Source organism: Struthio camelus, chromosome 8 (assembly GCF_040807025.1).
Source record: "Struthio camelus isolate bStrCam1 chromosome 8, bStrCam1.hap1, whole genome shotgun sequence".
NCBI classification, from domain to species: Eukaryota; Metazoa; Chordata; class Aves; order Struthioniformes; family Struthionidae; genus Struthio; species Struthio camelus.
In genome coordinates, this window is record NC_090949.1 from 8,081,734 (window position 1) to 8,099,720 (window position 17,987).

At 54.5% G+C, this 17,987-nt stretch overlaps 1 protein-coding gene across 8 annotated transcripts in view; it reads right to left on the bottom strand.

Annotated features, from left to right (window-relative positions):
- The window catches only part of RXRG (retinoid X receptor gamma), a 41,306-nt gene that overhangs the window by 9,331 nt on the left and 13,988 nt on the right, over positions 1–17,987 (bottom strand). For 4 of the 8 annotated variants that reach the window (XM_009672771.2, XM_009672776.2, XM_009672773.2 and 1 more), the window contains one exon: positions 2,352–2,611. In XM_009672771.2, coding sequence (XP_009671066.2) covers positions 2,352–2,611 — 260 coding nt within the window. Of the gene's footprint in view, positions 1–2,351; positions 12,201–12,250; positions 16,453–17,987 lie in introns of those variants that run through there. The other 4 variants (XM_068952078.1, XM_068952081.1, XM_068952080.1 and 1 more) reach the window with 4 other exon arrangements.

Below are 17,987 nucleotides of genomic sequence, written 5' to 3' on the forward strand. Positions count from 1 at the left end.
GGTTACAAACCGACATCGATTAGAGACCTGAGCCTGATGTTGCCCAGGGCTTAGTTTTATTGCTGTTTGCTTTCGAGCTGCTCTTGGCAGGGCAGTAGGATTAAGGGCCGCTTGAGCACACGTTGTCTGGGCAGGGCAACGTGGAGGCCTGTCTCTCCAAAACCACCCTCGAACCACCATAGCAGCCTCTGTGCTCTGAGGGCTGGGGATGGCTTCTTTTTCGCTAAGATTGTTTTTAATAATCTCCTCAATTTGTCAGTTATATTTCTTGCTCCAAGCAAAGGGACGGAAGGAGGGACAGGAAACGAGGTTTTGGAGGAAAGTCCAGCTACAGCCTTAGCTACGGCCTCCATCGTATCTAAACCACTTGAGTTCATGCATGTTGCCACAAGTTCCCCATTTTCTCCTAGGACTTACCCATTTCTCACCAAAAAATGTACAAAATTTTCCATGGGGAATTTCAGCAAAGAACAAGAGTGTGGGTCCCATCCAGGTTTTGGACCTTTCATTAGGAGAAGCAAAAGACAAAGTCTGTGCGTCTTCCCCCATCCCAGGCCCTTCCTTTTCAAAGCTTCAAAGGTTTGATGACATTGAAAACCCAAATTATCCAGCAACTATTACAATGCTAAGAACCAGCTTGTTTTCCCCCAGTAGAAAATAAAAGCTCAGGGAAAAGGTTTGGCCAGAGGAACCGAGGTACACTCCCTCCAGCAGGGAGCCAGCCCAGCCACTGGAGAGCTGTAAATCCAAATGCTCCAAAAACTGAACTTGGCCCAAGGAAAGGAGAACTCAAACCCCACCTCCTCCAAAGGTCCAGCCACTTTCCTTACCCTGAAAATTTCTTGCCAAGATGCTCAACTGGGAGGAAATTTTATGGTTTAAAACATTACTGAGAGCTCAGGTATCAGCTTTTCTTTCTCTCTGGCTGCTCTTCCAGAGAATAACAGAGAGAGAGGGTACACATGGGGGAGCAAACGGGGCAGTTTTAGCCATCAGTGTCTTTGGAGCTCAGCTCCAGCAGGTTAAGTGCAATCATGTATGATATTTGGGACACCTGCTTGAACCCAAATCCATTAGCTGCCTCCCTGCCGAATCCCCAAGGCTCAGCTGTCTCCTTGCGTTAAGGTGAAGGCAAGTGAAACACGCTCCTCAGAGCTGGTAACTTGACATAGCAGCTAGCTCAGCGCCCAGGTCGAGAAAACTGCTTCCTGGTATGTCCTCAGCTCTGAGAGAAAGGTATCTGTACAGCCAGCATTGCCATGAGCTCCAAGACAAGGAAGTACCTGCCCCCAGGTATAAGGGGTACAGATGTTGTCAGGCTGATGGGGAAACAGCCGGGTGCAATACAGGGAGGAGGTAGCCCAGCATGTCCACCACAGGCAGCTTGGACTTCCGCAGAAGCGAAGGTGCTGGCGGGCCAAACCTTTCAAATCACCGGCCCTCATAACTCTCCAAGCTCTTCAGGGGCCTCCTCGCACCATCCTTCTCTAGCATTTGCTGCAGGCGCCGGGGAGAAGTGCTTCTGCGGACGGGCGATTCCAGCTGGGGCAGCAGGATAGGAGACGGCGAGGACTTGGAGGTGATCTCCTCCCTGCTTGCCTAGCTGGAGCTGCAAGGCTCTTAAGCACTCCCTACCTCTGGACTCCACCAATAAAATGCAGAATCTTGTTGATAAAACACAATATTCTCACTTAGACCTGCATCCCCCAGAGCGCTTCAGCACATCGTCAGCTCCACTAACGGTCAGGGCATCAAGGGAGGCAAAATCCCACGCTGTCACCATGGTCCCTGCCGTGTCAAGGAGGAGCACCTGATGTAGCTCAGGCGGTAAAGACGGGAGAGCCTCCTTACCCTTCAATTCAAAGTTTATATGCAACGCAGAGTATGTGGCTGGCATTTAGCATTTACCTTTTTCTCTCTCTAGAAAGTCCGTCTCTTTTCTTAATGGCGAAACAAAGCAGATATCCTTCATCAGGAGGAAGGGGAGTGTTTCGCGCGCTGCAGCCCTTGGCTACGTCGACTACTTCCACGTAGAAAAACTATCCCCTAGCACAGTGGAGTGAGACCAGATTGCCCCCCGGTGAGAACAAACTTGGGAATTAGCTCTGCCTCTTTGTAACACAGGACATACTGAAATACATACAGGCATCTTACTTTTGTCTGTAACAAGCGGATATATGCAGGAAGATTCACACGAAAAAAATTCTTCTTTACACCCAATCTCCATAAGTAGCCAAAAACACACTAACCCCACCACCACCACTCAACCCACCCTCTCAAATTTTCAGACTTTTCCCCAGTCTTTGAGCACCATGGGATGCTGTGAAGGGAGCAGAAGGATATCTGCCTACCTGCGGACTGGCATGCGTCACGAAATTCATGCCCGGGGCCGAGGACAGGGAGACGGAGTGCGACCCAAGGGAGGACGCGATGACCCTGTACGGCGAGCCCAGCGCATTCACAGGAGACCCGATGGCGTTCATGGGGGATGGCAGCGCCCTTGAAGTGTTTGCAGGCGCCTCGAGGTAGTTGGGATGACCGTCTGCCGAATTCCCTGTGGGAAGGCTCGATGAGGGGCTCAAGGACGTGGAGCTGGTATGAACAGGGGAATCTATGGGGAGAGGCAGAAAGACTGAGTGCTGGGAGGCACGAAGGGATATGCACAGAGAGGAGTGTGGCAGCTGTGGTCCCCATCATGGGTGTATTTCTCCTGTTCTCATGCCCAGCTTCTCGTTAGACGTCTGACCCTGCTAGATGTCCTCACCCAAACAAACTCATCCTGATTCAGGTCACAGCACATCTGTGTGCCCACCAGCCACTGGTACCTTGTTTGCAAGTGAGCAAGCGTGCTTTATCCTGTCACATGAAAGAGTAAAACACTGGATTATGGGAAAGGAAATAGAGTCACAAAAAGCAACAAAACACATTACCAGGATAATACTTAGTAATCAAGTCTTCCCTCTCTGCTCCAGTGCCTCCACTAAGTCGGGAAGAAGGCAGTGATGCCTGCCTGCATCGCGCTGGTCTTCTCCAAACTCTTCCTCCCCAGCTGGCAAGGACACGGCACGGAAAAGCAATATAACCTTGAGCGGTGTCACTTTGGGGCAGGCTTGGAGCCTGAACACATCACCCAGGGCCTAAAAGCTGTCTTTGACAAGACCAATCTCAAATCTGTAGAGGGTATTTAGGCACCAAACGCCCATCAATCTAGATGGAGTAGTTACCTAGCTGCCTTTTAAGGATGTATAGATGACCTTTTCTCCCTCCCCTAGAATTTACCGACTCCAGTTGGCATTATTTGTCGTTAAAATTTCAATGAACCATTGTTCCTCTGTTCACTTTTCAACATAGGAGCCCATTCCCTTGAGTGTCGAGGCAAGATGTCGTGCAGGAATGTCACGCAGTCGATTTTCCATGGCTGGCACAGAGGATGTTTGTTCCCATTGTGATTGCAAGTAAGGCCAAGTTAGTTTTTTTTTTTTCCTTTTAACATTATTGCAAAGTTATTTACGTGACAGTGTTTGTTATTTTACCTGAAGTAACAATCAAATCTGATTCAAAGGGAAGATGCACAATAAAGACGGGAAAAGGTCAGCTTGCTGAATAACATTAAAGACATTTGTCAGAGTCAAGGAGGACTCGATCTGCTGTTATCAACCCACTTCAGACTTAATTCTGCACAGGGAGAGGGGAGGAAAGGTCTTTGTCAATTCTTGCTTTGACTTTTTGGATCAATTCTCCCAGCGGGAAAGCAATGCGCAGCAAAAGGAAGCAGGCGCAGCGACAAGAGCAGGAGCCTTGGAGGCAGCGAGGCGGGCTGGTGGTTCAGGAGTGGCCGAGCCAAGATACAGGGTTTCATCCTCCTGCTGGAGACACCCACCCCACTTCCTCCCACCACCGCAATGGGACCTCTTTCTGCCCAGGGATACTACTCATACGCAGCAAATTTCCTATCTCCTAATGGCCTCCAAGCAAGAAAGCTTTCCACCAGGGAGGCAGCTGCCTGGATAGCCTTCACTGACGGGCAGAAGAAGTGCTCTTAGCGTGGCCCCTGCCGTATCTGTGCACCCTGCATGCAGTGGCTCCTTCCTTGTTTCCGAGGACTTCAGATGAGCCTCGTGACTTGGTCCATTAACAGCTTCAGAGGAAAGAGAACGTATTTTTCCTCACCTGCGAGTAGTTTGGTACCACACTGTACTGTCCTACCCAGCAGCTGCAGCACAGGCTTATAGGGAAAACGCTTTTATGTCCCTTTAAATAACTAGATAAATAGCATTGCCTTACAGAAATCTTCAGCTTGGAAAATAACCCATTAAAGGACAGACTGAGCAGAGATCTGTAATATCATGACAGGTATGCAGAAGAGAGATGAGGAAAAATTCTTCACCCTTTTCCATAACATAGAAAAGGGGACATCCTTTGAAGATACCATGCAGAGGAGTTAAACCAATAAGAAATACTTATTTGCACAGAAAGTCAAGCAGAGGAGCAGGACATGGTGGGAGATGAGACTGCAAAACCAAGAAGCGATTAGGGTAATTCAGAGAAGACACAGAGCTGCAGATACACTATAAGGTGCCTAGGGAATGAGCAGGTCTAGAAAAGACTCCCAGGAGAGTTATTTTACCTGTTGGCACTTACACCAGACCTCGCAGAACTGCTGCCACCATGAAGGTTCTCTACCAGCAAGGTCCTCAGTCAGACTCCAGCAAAGCATTCACCCCAAAGGAGACAGCTTGCCAGAGTGAGCCTCGTGGCATGCTCACACCCATGCTGAGGGCAAGTGTTCACAGGGTATGTCCAGGGAGCTCCTCTGCCCCCCAGCACAGGATGAAGGTTGCTCCACCAAGTCAGGCAGCTGGGAAGGCTTGTGTCCACCACCCTTCTGCTGGCAGCGAAGCACTGAAAGGGGAGCTTGGGTGAATGAAGGAGCATTTGCTGGAGAAGGTGGATGGAGCAATAGAAAGTCTACAGGACAGCACGGGGGTGAAAGCTGGGCTCTGACAGCGCCTGCCTGATGAAACAAAGTGAAGTTGAGGCCTCATGTGAATTTAACTTACCACGGTGCCTGGCCACCTGCATGTGCCAGAGCCCAAAGTTTCTCTTTGGAAGCAGAGTGGTCTTCAGGAATGCTTTTCCACTCAAATCAGAACACACCGATCCAGCAACACCGTGTTTTGAGGAAATTTGGCTGCTGCTGGCAAAATCCGTTAGTCAAAACCCTTGATTTTGACTTTGCTTTTACCAACAAACAATTTTATCCATCCATAATAAAACTGCAATGCCAAACCCACCTAGAAAAGCAGAACCAAAATCAAACCAAAGCCCTCTCTGCAAGGAGATCCGAACTTCTCCCTGACTTCCAGCCCCTGCCCGGGATCAGCTCACCGAGCCAGTCTGTGAGGGAGCAGAAACGCTGCGTGCTGGCAGCCCTGCTCCACCGGGAGCTCCTCTGCAGCGGTCTTCAGAGACGGAGCAGGAGGGACGGGAGGAAGGGAGCCAGCCCCGCGTGCCAGCCCCGGCCCCGCCGCCTCCACCGGGATTCGGTACGGGTGACATTTAAACAGGCCAAAGCGGATCCAGGTCTGTCCATCAGGTAATGAAATGTGGCAGCTGGATGCCGGAGACTCGGCCGGCCGCAGCAGGGCCCGGCGGGGTGAAGAGCCGGCCCCGCATCACGAGACGAGGTATCTGCTCCTCGCTGCCGGCGCAGCCCCTGGCCGGCCAGCTCCAGTACAGCTCCCGGCTTCACCAGGGCCCGCACATCTTCTGGGGACACAAGCTGAGACTGTGCTGCAAGTATGAGGGCTCACTACTACTTTTAACCGCCTACTGCAGATTCAGAGTCACATTTGCAAATAAGATCAAATTGTTTTGCTCCACATATGGGTCTGTTTATGTTCCTCCCCTTCCCCCCCATTAATGCTTCAGCAAGTAGTTTCCTGAGCAAAAGTTTCAGGGAAGCCTGATTTTGTGCTTATTTCTATCTCGGAGGAGGAGGGAAGAGAGGGCAGCATGAGAAGGTGCTTTATGTGGATTCTCTGATGTCTCATGAGGGCTCGCACAGCACCCTTTCTCTCAATGGGTGCACTAATGGAAAAGCCCCTCTTCTCTGGCAGCCACAGGATGGGGAGGTACATCTCACATCATCCCACAGGATGGGGAGGTACATCTCCTGCTGAGGTCTTCCCAGCCCCATTTGAGAGAGGAACAACTGGACCACAGTAAGATGGAGAGGGAGGAGCGGACTAAGCACCCAAAGTGCACACGGAGCCACCCCAAAGCTGTGGCCCTGACTCCACGGCCAGCGTGCCATGGGCTGGCACGGAGCCTGGGCACCACACGGGCGATGCAAAGGGTTGCTCCGAGCGCAAGCACACAGGATCCAAGGGACCCAGTGCCTGCGAACCGGCCCTCCACACGCTCCCTTGTACGCAGACTCATGCACACACTAGTCTTCCCTTCGTAGGAAGCCAAGTTTAAACGGAAAAGATGAGAGAGGGAGATTCTGGCTGCTTTGCTGTTCCAAGTCCCCTCTGCAAGCACAGCGCAGCGCCTGCTGCAGAGAGCAGCCGTGGGCTGGAAGAGGGCAGCCAAATGCAATGTGGGCCCTATGGCTTTAGCAATCAGAGTGAGGATCATATGAGATGAAAGACAGCTCTGCTGATGTTAGAAAAAATAGTGGGGAAAACCCCACGAAACACCCAGTTCTCCACATTTTGATAACAGTGCCCTTGAGGACAAGAACGGCAGTGTTACATTCACCCATCAGGCACCGAAGCTGAGATGGGACACCACAAAGCTTTGATTCTTTGCTGCCACCTGAGTTTCTATCTCCACCATGGCAAAATCCTGGCCCCAGGGTGGAAAACTCCCACGAACAGCCTGAGAAGGGTTTAAGCCTCCCAGGTCACACCACCAGGATCACAGGAGCACTGCGTCTCCATCAGGTTGGACGCACAGGAGTCTCACACAGATGCACCAGCACAGCACAAAGCTCCAGCTCCTTCATGCCAAGGCTAAGCAAGCCAGGCCTGGGTTAACACAACCAAACTGGTCCAGGACCAACACTTGTTTGAAAAAGCCAGCTTGGACACCTCTACCCTGCAAGCATTTCATGGGGCAAAGCTGGCCTGGGCCTGAAAGCAGAGACAAATTCCACCAGTGCACAAGCAGCCACACACATCTCCACAAAGGCAGTGGGTAGCAAAGCGTCCAGATTGCAGCAAATCAAACTGCCTGTTTTTATCCAAATCACGGTAGGAGGCACCTGTGTCAGCAGCTAGGTACGGACAAAGAGAGAAACGAGAACGCAGAGAGACAAGAAACCTTCCCCCCTACGCTGTCTGTTCAACTGGCACATTGGTTTCAGATTTGCTTTTCTTAATACCCACGCAGCCCCAGCGCAAGCAAACCCTTGGGAGGAGCAATCCCCCAGTTCAATGCTGAGGTCTTTCTTCAATTAAGCTGTAAAGCAATCCTGCCTCCTAAGACTTGCAGAGCCCTAGAGATGAGGATATCTTTGAGCTTTTCAGAGTTGTTCTTTAATATGTCATAGAGAATCAAAAGACAGAACAAACTTTAAATAATGAAAAGCATGTGCCTGCTTTTGAAGCCTCAGGTACATTAGGAAAGGGTTCATTTCTTTAACATAAGTCATTAAAGGTGTGAGTTGCCCTGCCTGACACACAGCTATCGAAATTTTGCAGGTACCTCATCCTCTACAGATCAGAGAGCACCAAGAAGCGGGTCAAGACATACAGACACGAGCTGTTTTTAGCAAAGGAGCACGGACATGCATGAGAGGCACCACTTGACAGACGGCTCATCCTTGGGGAAGACCTTCAAGATGAACTACCTGTGAGAAACACTCCTGAAATTGGAGGCAGCTGTGTAGCAAGGACCCCACGTCAACTGGAATCAAAGTTTTGCCCCTATGATTGCAGAAGTATTTTTTTTTTTTTTTAAATGCATGGGAGGTTAGCACACAAAAAAAAATTCTAGTGATATTTTTAGCTGTCCATAGGCAATACAGCTCCCCGTGCTAATATCCTACAGAAGGGTTCTTGTTTGCACCTCACTTTTAAGGTCCAGCAACCTTTGTGCTTCCATCTTCACGCCCAACGCTGCAAGTCAATAAATAACGCAGGCTTCCCCTGATGGCCAGCATCACCGAGGAGTAGAGGTGCACGGAGGTGTGCTCGCACATGCGTAACCAGGGGCATCTGCAACAGGGATCTGCACACAGATAAGCGGGGGCAAGCGCGAGGAAGTTTCCCCGGGCGGCGGGAAGACCTCCTTTCGGCTCCCTCTCCTTTCGGCACGGTCGGCGGCAGGGCTGCACAGCGCCTGCGCTGCCCTGGCGAACCCAGGGCCTGCGAGGAGCGGCGGGGCTGGAAGCACACGAGACTTTCATCTGCCCTGACACAGCATCAGATGTGGTTTTGAGATTTTGCTCTGATTTGATGGAAATTGGACAGTAAGCTCAAGGCTTACTATGCCCAAGGTCACTCCGACGAGACGCACCTGCAGTGTGACCACATATGCTTCCCCTCCCCTGAAACCAAGCTACGGAGGAGGGAAGGAGGGAGTAAAATCCTCAGAAGCCAACACAGGGTTTATCATGGGTTTTAACGGGCACCAGGCACTACTGGGCATCGCTATTGCATTCTCGTCAAGCTACAGATCCCTTAGCAACTGCTTGCCAAGTAATTAAAATAAAGACCTCAAGCTAAATTCACTCACCCTAACAAGGTACCACATCCCCCGGTCCGGTGACCACAGTAACACACAAGGCTTGGATAAAATTTCCCTTCCGTAGAGAAAGAGAAGTCAGAACAGGAGGCCTGAAGGGCTTTTCGTGACCGCCTGGTCAGACTTCCCGCTTGGCCAGCGGGGTCTCCGGCACGGCATCCTCCAGGAAAAGCTGCTCACCGATTCCTACAACAGGCCTTAACCTCCCGGAGAGGCTACAGGTTCCCATCGAAGGGACCCCACGGCGGCAAGGTCTGCTGCAGCCCCGGGCAAACCGTCCTGGCAGCGAGTCACTCCAGCTGTTAAAAAAATCTCCGTGCTTCGCTGGCCGCGGGAGTTTGCCCAGCCGCTGGATTTTGTCGCGCCTTCATCTGTCAGGTCAAAGAGCCCTGTGCCATCCTCACGTACGCGCTCGCAGGTACAGATGTTGCAAGTTCTGACGTCCAGCAAAAAAAGCAGCCCGTGAGGCCCAAAACCTGCGATCATCACGGGCAGAAAGGCACTAACTAGCCGGGCGGCAGCCCCGCTCCAGGCGCAACCTGGCTTTTCCCCTGCGGCTCTCCCAAGCCCCCAGATGACCTGGCCTAACCCCACTTCGCTTGGGAGAGCTGACAAGGCTGCAGCCGGAGGTGGCGGGGCTGCAGGCCAACTTACATGGCTACTAATAAAAGAGACTTTGTGGAGGAGCCAAGTCGGTTCTCGTCCCCAACCAACTGGGCTCGGGAGTGCTCGGAGAGAGGGGGCAGCCAGCACAGCAGCTTTCCTTGCCCCGGGAGCTGGGCTCCGGATGAAACTCATCCTTTTAGTGAATAAAAACACATTTTGAAGCCTTTTCCATGTTCTTATGTTCTTTGCTGTGAAGGCAAATCCATCCGCCTTCATGTGCTCCTCCCGCTGTAGATGTGCCAGGGTGACTAATCTGAACACTTTTGCTGCCACTCTATGTGCTCATCAGCGATGCTTCACAGTCCCAGCACCCTTTTTCTCATCACAAACAAAGTGCTTACTACCAATTGTGCGCGTGTGTCCTCAGACTCAAATCTGACAGCGTTATTCAGCCGTTTAAAACTGGAAATGACAGTCAAATGACACCGTCAAAAATGTGCACCTTATTTCTAACTCAAATGCAGATAGCATTAAGTTAGAGAGTATGTCTCAATTACCTGCATGTAAAAAAAAAAAAAATACAGTCTTCACGTGTTACTGCTATGCTGAAAACTAATCTCAGAATTTCAGAGCTAAAACATCCAAATGCAATAAAATCTCGGCTTGCCATGCATCAGCAGCCGCATCACCTTAACTCTGCCCTCCAGTAGCACAGCGCAACACCAGTGCAATGAAGTCGACGTCCTCATGTGAACAATGCCGCTGTCCACTGACCCGTTTTCCCTCTTCACGGTGCCAGCCCAGGCAGGACAAGGAACAGTTTCATAGCTATGTTTGGCAGGGAAGCAAAGACCATGAAGGTCCGTAGGACCTACGAGACACCAAGGCTACACGTGTGGGCTTTGTGGTGAGGCATCAGGAAGCTCCGGACACCAGGCAAGCTTCCCGTTGCATTAAGACATCCAAGCCACAATCTCACTGCCTCCCACCGTGCTTCTCCTACCCTCCATCTTTCAGTCCCCACATCCCCTTGCGGGTCCCTCAAGGAAGGACATGGAGATGAGAGTGGGAGGGAGGCCACAGAGGACAGTTACAGGTGACTAAGCGGGGGCTGGAGAGCGTGGCGAGAAGCCAGGAACTGCCCACAGATGCTCAGTCCTCCCAGCCAGAGCTGCCTCCGGGGCACTGGAGCCCCCGGCTTGGGGAAAGCACAGCCGGGAGCAGCAACACGGGGGCTCCGGGACGGGCTGGAGCCACCGTTCAAAGCAGCCCAGACAAGCACTTGGCCGAGGCATTCGCATCGCCCTCAGCGATTCGCTGGCAGAGAACGCCTCAATTTTTTTAAACCGAGTTAAAGGCAAGTTAAAATGCTAGTTAAATACACTTTTAACTAAATGAAAGTTAAAGTCCTAGTGTTTTGAACTTTCGGGGAGTTAGAGAACAGTGCTTTAGTCCCTCTTGGTGGTAGCAGAAATACCTCTTCTGCCAACACTTGCCTCCCCTAGAAACCTCCCAGACGCTCTGCTGAGCGTTGCGAGCCCTGTGCAGACCGGGGTCTGGGCCTGGCTCTTACGAAGATCAGTTTGAATGTTATTTTTCTTTTCTCTCTTTGTTAATTTTTAGTACCCAACAAACTCAAAAACAAATATGCCGCATTTATCATTTCAGTTTTCTTGCAGCAACAGGAGGCAGCTCAGGTTTCATCTCCCTGTTCCTTAAAATCATGAGCGGGCAACAGATTTTTTTCTCTAACAAGTCATCTCTTTCCTGCAGAAACCACCTGAAAAGGTATTTTGGAAAGTCAAGGGCTCGTGAAACGCGGGGAGGATTTGGTGCAACGTCAATGACTTTGCTACGGTTAGAGACTTAGCAGAGGTGAGCGCCTGGGGCGCAGCGGGACGTGCCGGCGGGGCTGCAGCGCCAGCGCGCGCCCCCTCGCCGGCGCAGGAACACCGGGGCGGTATGCACGGCCTGAAGGCCTGGGGACAGCTCGGGGAGCTCTCCAGAAGCACAAAGACTTTGCACGTACGCAAGCATCGCCGCGCTTCACCTTCCCCAAAGGGGCATCGCTATGTTGCCAGCAGCCCGGGAAGTTTGAGGCCGGGAGTTGCTAAATATAAATGCTGGAAGTGCTGCTGGGAAGAAAAGCTCTCCAGGGCTTTGCCGGAGGAAACACGGCGTTGTCGCCCCGCGCTTCCAGCCCTCCCCGCCGAGGCGAGCGCCGCGTCCGCTCCGGCTGCCCGTGCGGGCGCTCGCGGCCCCGCAGCCGAGCACCAAAGCCCGGTCCGGCGGCACGCGGGCCCGGCTGAGAGCAGCCGGCGCGTCGAGGCAGCGTGATGTGGGTGGCCTTGAGCTCGGCTGCTTTGCAGCTCCCAACTGGGGAGCAGCTTCCCGGGAAAGGAAGGCAAACCCTCCTTCCCGAGGGCAGCTCCCGTTTCGGCATCGCCGCCCTGAGGGCAGGAGAGGGGCGCTGGGCAGGGAGGCTCATGCTTTAAGAGCAGCTGTTTCCTCCGGTGATTTCCTCAAATTAAAAAAAAAAAAAAAATGGGGAGGGGGGGAATACTCCTTTGATTTGATCCTGCCCTTTCAACGAGCCGACGCAACCCACCACGCGCGTCCCTCAAAGGGCGGATCCCGAGCACGAGGGACAGCCACCCGCGGCTCGAACCGTGCCTGCGCCAGCCCCGGCGGCTCGCTTGAGCCTTGCCGAAGTTCGCGGCGCGCAGGCACGGTTTAGCGAGCACCGGGAAGGTTAGGGCCACGTGGAGGATAGGTTAACCCCGTTTCCGAATTCCTTCCCCCCCCCGCCCCCGGCTTTGCTCTTCCTATGGGCTCGGTTGCTCTCTGCATCCCCGAAGGCGCAGACCGCAAACGCAAGTAAAATACTCACTGCCAAAGCCCGCAGGAAACTTAATGAAGTGAGGATAATTCCCATACATGTTTACTCTTCAGTTCATCTCTTTCCTTTCCGAACGCAGCCGCCTCCTCTCACTTCAGAGGCCCCCGGAGCGCCGCGCAGCCGGCCGCGGCACCGACCCGCCAGGGCAGGGGGGCTCCCAGGGCGCCGGGGCAGCTGCTTCCTCGCCCGGCCTCATCCTCATCCTCGCGCGGCGGCAGGGGCTCGGGGCCGGCCCCCGCGCCCGGCTGCCGGCCGAGACACGGCTCGATGCACGCCGGCTCCCGTATAGATCAGAAATTGAGGTGGGGGGAAGGCTAAGTTGTTCAGGGGAGGAGCATCGCGGGGAAGGAGGGGGCACGCTTGGCCTTTCCACCAGTGAAGGCGGTTTATTCGTGATGCTGTTTATTAGTTACGCCAGCCGCGGGCACGTGGAAGGGTTTTCCAGGCAGGCGAGAAGGACCGCGGCCCTCGGGGTCTGCTGGAGAGGCTGCTCGGGGACGGCTCACGGGACGGATGCCACCACGAGGGACAGGGCAGCCCCGGTGGGATGTCCGGCTGGCTCTCGGAGCAGACCCGCAGCATCCAGCCCCCCCCTCGCCCGAGGGGTCATGGAGACCTGCCTGCGAGACCCCACATGCCAAATGGACAAGGAAGAGGAGGGGATGGGGAACAGAGCTCGGGGGGCTCACTCGGTGCCAGATACAGTCAGTAAATCGCTCACGGCCGTGGTAGCACCACCCAGTAAGCTGCTCAGCTGGTCCCATATATGCATCCATAATGCCATCTTGCAGCCCACCTACCATGACAACTAAGCGCTGCAGGAAATAAGCCGAACCCAGCAGCCAGCTGCAAAGCAGGGCAAAGGCGCACGCCGTCTGCAGCCCTGCCCCGCCGCCAAGGCGCTGGGACCGTGGTGCAGGACCAGAGCTGGCTCCCCGCTGCATGGCTGCGGTTTCACGGGGCAGGCAACAGCCCAGCCCAGCGTTTCTGCTCTGGCTGACCCAGCACGAAGCCGCCTCGACAGCCCGGAGGAGGGAGCAACTTCGCCCGCGGTTGGGCAGCGAGCGGAGACCGAGGTCTGCGCTGCCCCGCGCAGAGATGCGGCTGCGGAGGATGCGGGTGGTGGGGCCAGCGAGGGGATCCCCCTGCACCCCGCACCAGGGCGAGCTCCAGCCGGAGCAGGGGACCGGTCTGCCTTGCCTCCTGCGGGGGGGTAACAGCTCTCCGCAAGGTGAAAGAAGGAGGAGGAGAAGAGCAGATCAAGACGTTGGGCAGCCTGTGAGGACCTACGGCCGCAAGGGACAGCGATCCAACGCGCCAGCAAAGGAGCGGTTAACGGCATCCAGCCTCGACGCAGGCAGACGCGAGCGGCCGTCAGCCCCGAGGTGTCGCGCGTGCAGAGGAAAGGTTATTCTCCTTTGCTTTGTTTCTTCCTTAGCTCTCAGACGTTGCCATCTCTCTAGCCAGAGAGCTTAAGCAAAGGAGGGGTCCCCCCCCCCCCGCCTCTCCTATTAGCCCTTTTCTAATTAGTTTTAACAGGCTTCCTCCTATTACTTCCTTGGCTTCCTCCTATTCCTGCTCTGCCTCCGAGACCAAGCACCTGGCAACGCGCAGCCTCCAGACGATATCGTGCCACGGGTGGCCACGAGCTGGGTGCGTCAGAGGGACCCCAGGGCTCGGAGCCCATCAGCACACGGCGTCGGACCCCTGGGAGCGCATCTCCGCACACCCGAACAAGCGGTCGCCGGACAGGTGGCGGGAGCAAGGGGTTTTGCTGGCGTTAGCGTTACTATTCTGCACAGACCATTAGCTGTGGTTGGAGGTGCATGCGCTTTTGAGGGGCAGGGCGTTTTTAATACTGTGAGAAGAGAGATCGGTATTCAGCGTAGGTCCTACGGAAGCAAGACTCAGGTCTAACTGCAGCACAGAAGAGGGAATGCGAACAGAAGAGAGAGCTTTTGCATTTCCTACCTGTCCACCTTTCGCATCGCCTTTGTTTTACCGTGCGAGCGGAAACAGCACCGCAGCGGAGGCAGGTGAAACAGCAGTGGGGCACGCTCACCCGCTCCGCTGTCACGCCGGAGAAGTGAGGAGGCCCGAGGAAGGGAGACGGGAGGGTTCAACAACCCATGCAAGAGCATAACGCAGCGACGTCCTACCCGGCACAGCCTGTGCAGCGACCTCCCAGCGGTCGCAGCTGCACCCGCCTTCGAGCGCTGCACGCACAGCTCCTTCTTTCGCAGGTTCTCCCGCGTGGCATCAGGCCACGGGCAGCCACGTGCTTCCATGCAAAGCAAGACTTTGTCCAGGCCGCTCACAGCCTGCTCAGGGGCCGTCTCTGAATGGTGCTATCGGCAAGGAAAGCTCTGACACAACACAAAGCCTGCCTGTCCAGCACCCATCCAGAGATACCTTTCCATCTGTCCTTTGCCCCACAGAGATGCACTAGGGCTGCCCACCCCATGGTGCCCAAGCGCCCGCTGGCGCTCAGAATTGCACCACTGCACCAAGAGACAAATCCACCTTTGCACCACAACAGCTTTGCCGCCCTCTGCAAGAGGGTTGCACCTCACTGCCCTCCACACCGGGCTTGCGCCATGCCCTCAGGCTGGAGAAAAGGGTCGTGCCCACCGCCGAGGGGCCCGCAGGCAGCGCGGCAGGGAGCTTGCTGCAGGGCCCATCCGGCCCCGGCGGCGTCGGGATGGGGAGGCGCGAGCAACAAAGCCGCTTTGCATTTAAGCGCCAACCGCACGGAGCTGGAGCGGGCGCATTGACTCTGCCCGACTGCGTGAGAGCTCAGCAGCTTTAATTCCATGCTAATGAAGTTTTAGCAGGGAATTATTTTTATTGATCTGCCCAGAGCAGAGCGCCTGATTTTAGCCGAGCTCTGCCACCACCCCTTCCCCGCTCCCGACCCACCTTTTCTTTCTTCCAGCTTAAAAGAAGAAAGGGGAAGAGAAGAGAAGACGACAAAACAGCTCTGAGCTCCTTAAAAAGGTTGGCAGTCCCAAGCAGTAAGTGGATTACTTTATTGATTTTTAGCAGATCTGGGTTAGCGAGTGCTTAGTGCTGCGCAGCACACGCACACGTGAGCGGCTCCAAGGAAACCCCTCCAGGCCCTCTCCTCAAGCAAAGGAAGTGTCAAGCAATTCATTTAGGGGACCAACAGGGGTTTTGGGGAGGGGAGATGCTCTGTCCCCTGTACCAAATCCAATGGCAACAGACACCAGGACTCCAGCCTGTCTTAAGCCCTCCAGGACCATACAGAGAGAGAGCCCCTTAACTTCCGGTAGAAATAACATGAGCCACTGCTTCAGATTCATGAAAGCTTTCTATTCCTCGCCTCCGTTACGGAAAAGAGGAAGACTTTATAACTACCATTGTCATTGTAGGAAGGAAAACCACTGCCACACTGCTCCCAGCTGGGCCCATGAGCCATGCTGCAACCAAACCCTGGGGCATCAGTCGGGGCAGGACTTCTGACAAAGCAGCGCTGATTTACACTGGGGCCGCTGTCTTGCTCCGTTCCCCAAATTTCCACCTCTGATGGCAGAAACCAAATTTCCAACGTCTTGACAGTATGTTGGAATAGCCCAAATCCCAAAGACTTCCCAGGCACTTTCCACCAAGCCTTTTGAGATGCTGTCTCCAAGGCCAAACCCTAAACGCATGAAGACCCAAACTGGAATACTCTTATCCTACACAATCCCTATTCCTTTCATGCTGGATTGAACTACAAAAATGCCACATGTTCCCAAGAATCTCGTCAGTGCCCCACCCCAGCTGGTTAAGGGCAGAGGTGCCCCACTGTCACGCAACGAGGGCCACGGCAGCCCTCATAACCACACAGCCACATGCGCATCTCCTTCCCCCCCTACTGCTTCTAAGCTACGTTGCCCCAGAGAAAACCCATTGCCCATGGGACACTGGTGCTGGAGCCCAGGCTCCCTTCCCAGGTTGCCCAGGAGCCCCCACTGCACCTTGCTAGCCAAGTCCCCCTTTGCTTTACCCGTTGGCATTGGTCTGGAGCAGGGAAAAGCCACCAAAAGGGACTTGTCACCCAGGTTTCCCGGGGCTGGGGAGGAGGGAGGCTGCAGGAGCAGCCCTGCCTTGTCCAGCCCTGCCCTTTCGCGCCGCTGTCTCGTGTGAAGCCATAACCGCAGACACGCGGCTAATGAAATTAGCCCCAGAGCCCCACCAGGCTAATGCAATTACCCGCCGCAGCATGTTCGAACGGCAGCGCCGCAGACACACCTGGGATGGCACAGCCTGCCCTCCCCAGCTCCCCCCCGCCGGGTCCCTTCCCGGGTCCCCCCCCAGGGCTGACGCACACCGCGGGGTCCGGGGCGTCCCCAGCGTGCTGCCCCGCCGAAGGGTGCTCCGGGGGACACTGCCTACCTTGCACAAGCACCGTCCCCCGCAGCCCAGAGCCGGCTCCGAGGGCGGATAATTCCCCGTCTGTTCGAGCCTCGGGAGACCTTCAATTACCAGCCCCGTAATGAGGCCCTAGACGCTAATCAGCGGTGTCACCGAATCCTCTTACGCCTGCCTAAGCACCTCCAGCGGCTTTGCCCGTTGCGGGCCCAGCTGCCCAGGCTTCCCCAGGAATTACCTCCCCCAGCAGGCGCCAGCGGCGGCACAAGCACATTTTGACACAGAGGCAGGCGAGGTGCTCCTAGGCACCTGTGGCAGAGGACAGGGTGCCAGAGGCACCCGAGCAAGACCTCTGCCCAGCACCCAGCACCAGCCCGCACTGGAGACACACTGGGGTGGGGAAGCCAGAGTTAACTAGAGAGGAGGAAATATTTTAATGCTAACGCTCCCTCTTTGAGGGGCAACAGGCAGGTTTATATCCATCCATTCCTGCACATTAAGCATCATCTATCCCATCAAGCCAAGCTCTCTGTCTGGCACGCTCCAAGAAGCTTTTCCCCCTCTAAGCGCAGGCGGCAGGTGACCCTGCTCGCTCCGCCACGCTGGCGCTCATTTGCGAGGCGACGGGCAGCACATCCGCTCTGACTCGGGCGTTCTGCTCCAACAATGCACTTTTTAATATCGTGCAAGGAGCAAAAACAACAGGTCCACTATAATGCCGAGATATCCTGAGGCAGAAAACCCATTCGGAGCCCAGCTAGAGAGAGTCAAGTCAATTAGACACTTGCCCGGGTGTCAAGCTGCCAACAATTCCAGCCTTTGTAACGGCAGAAGAATCGCTGCCTATGTGCTTCCCTGGCGACTGCCCCTTGCCGGAGCAAAAAGGTCAGCGGCAGTAACGTCATGGAAAAGCATGCAGCAAAATATTCCTGGGAAGGTGAATAAAAAAAAAAAAGCCATGTGGGCTCTTTGGAAAAATGCTTTGCTGTCAAAAGCATCCATTGCTTTGGTGTCAGGGTAAATGAGGGAAATAATCCAGCTCTTCATTAGGGAGATTTGTGCTACGCTGGGTAGATAGGTTTGGGCACAGATTGCACGGAGGGGCAGCGATCTGGTCTACAGAGTGATCACATAGGGCTTGGGAGCCTGCAGGCTTTCAGGCAAGTTGCTCCATGTTGTCGGCTTTGCTAGAAGCAAGGTGGGAGCACTTGGTCCTTGTGAGAAGTTTGCTGAATGCCAAATGACCCACCAAAGCAAGGGGCTCTTGAAGTACAGGGTCAAAGAGGTGCACGTGGCTCCTCCCTGACACTATGCTGCAAACACCCTTTCCCATTAGAGGGCCAGAGGACCAACA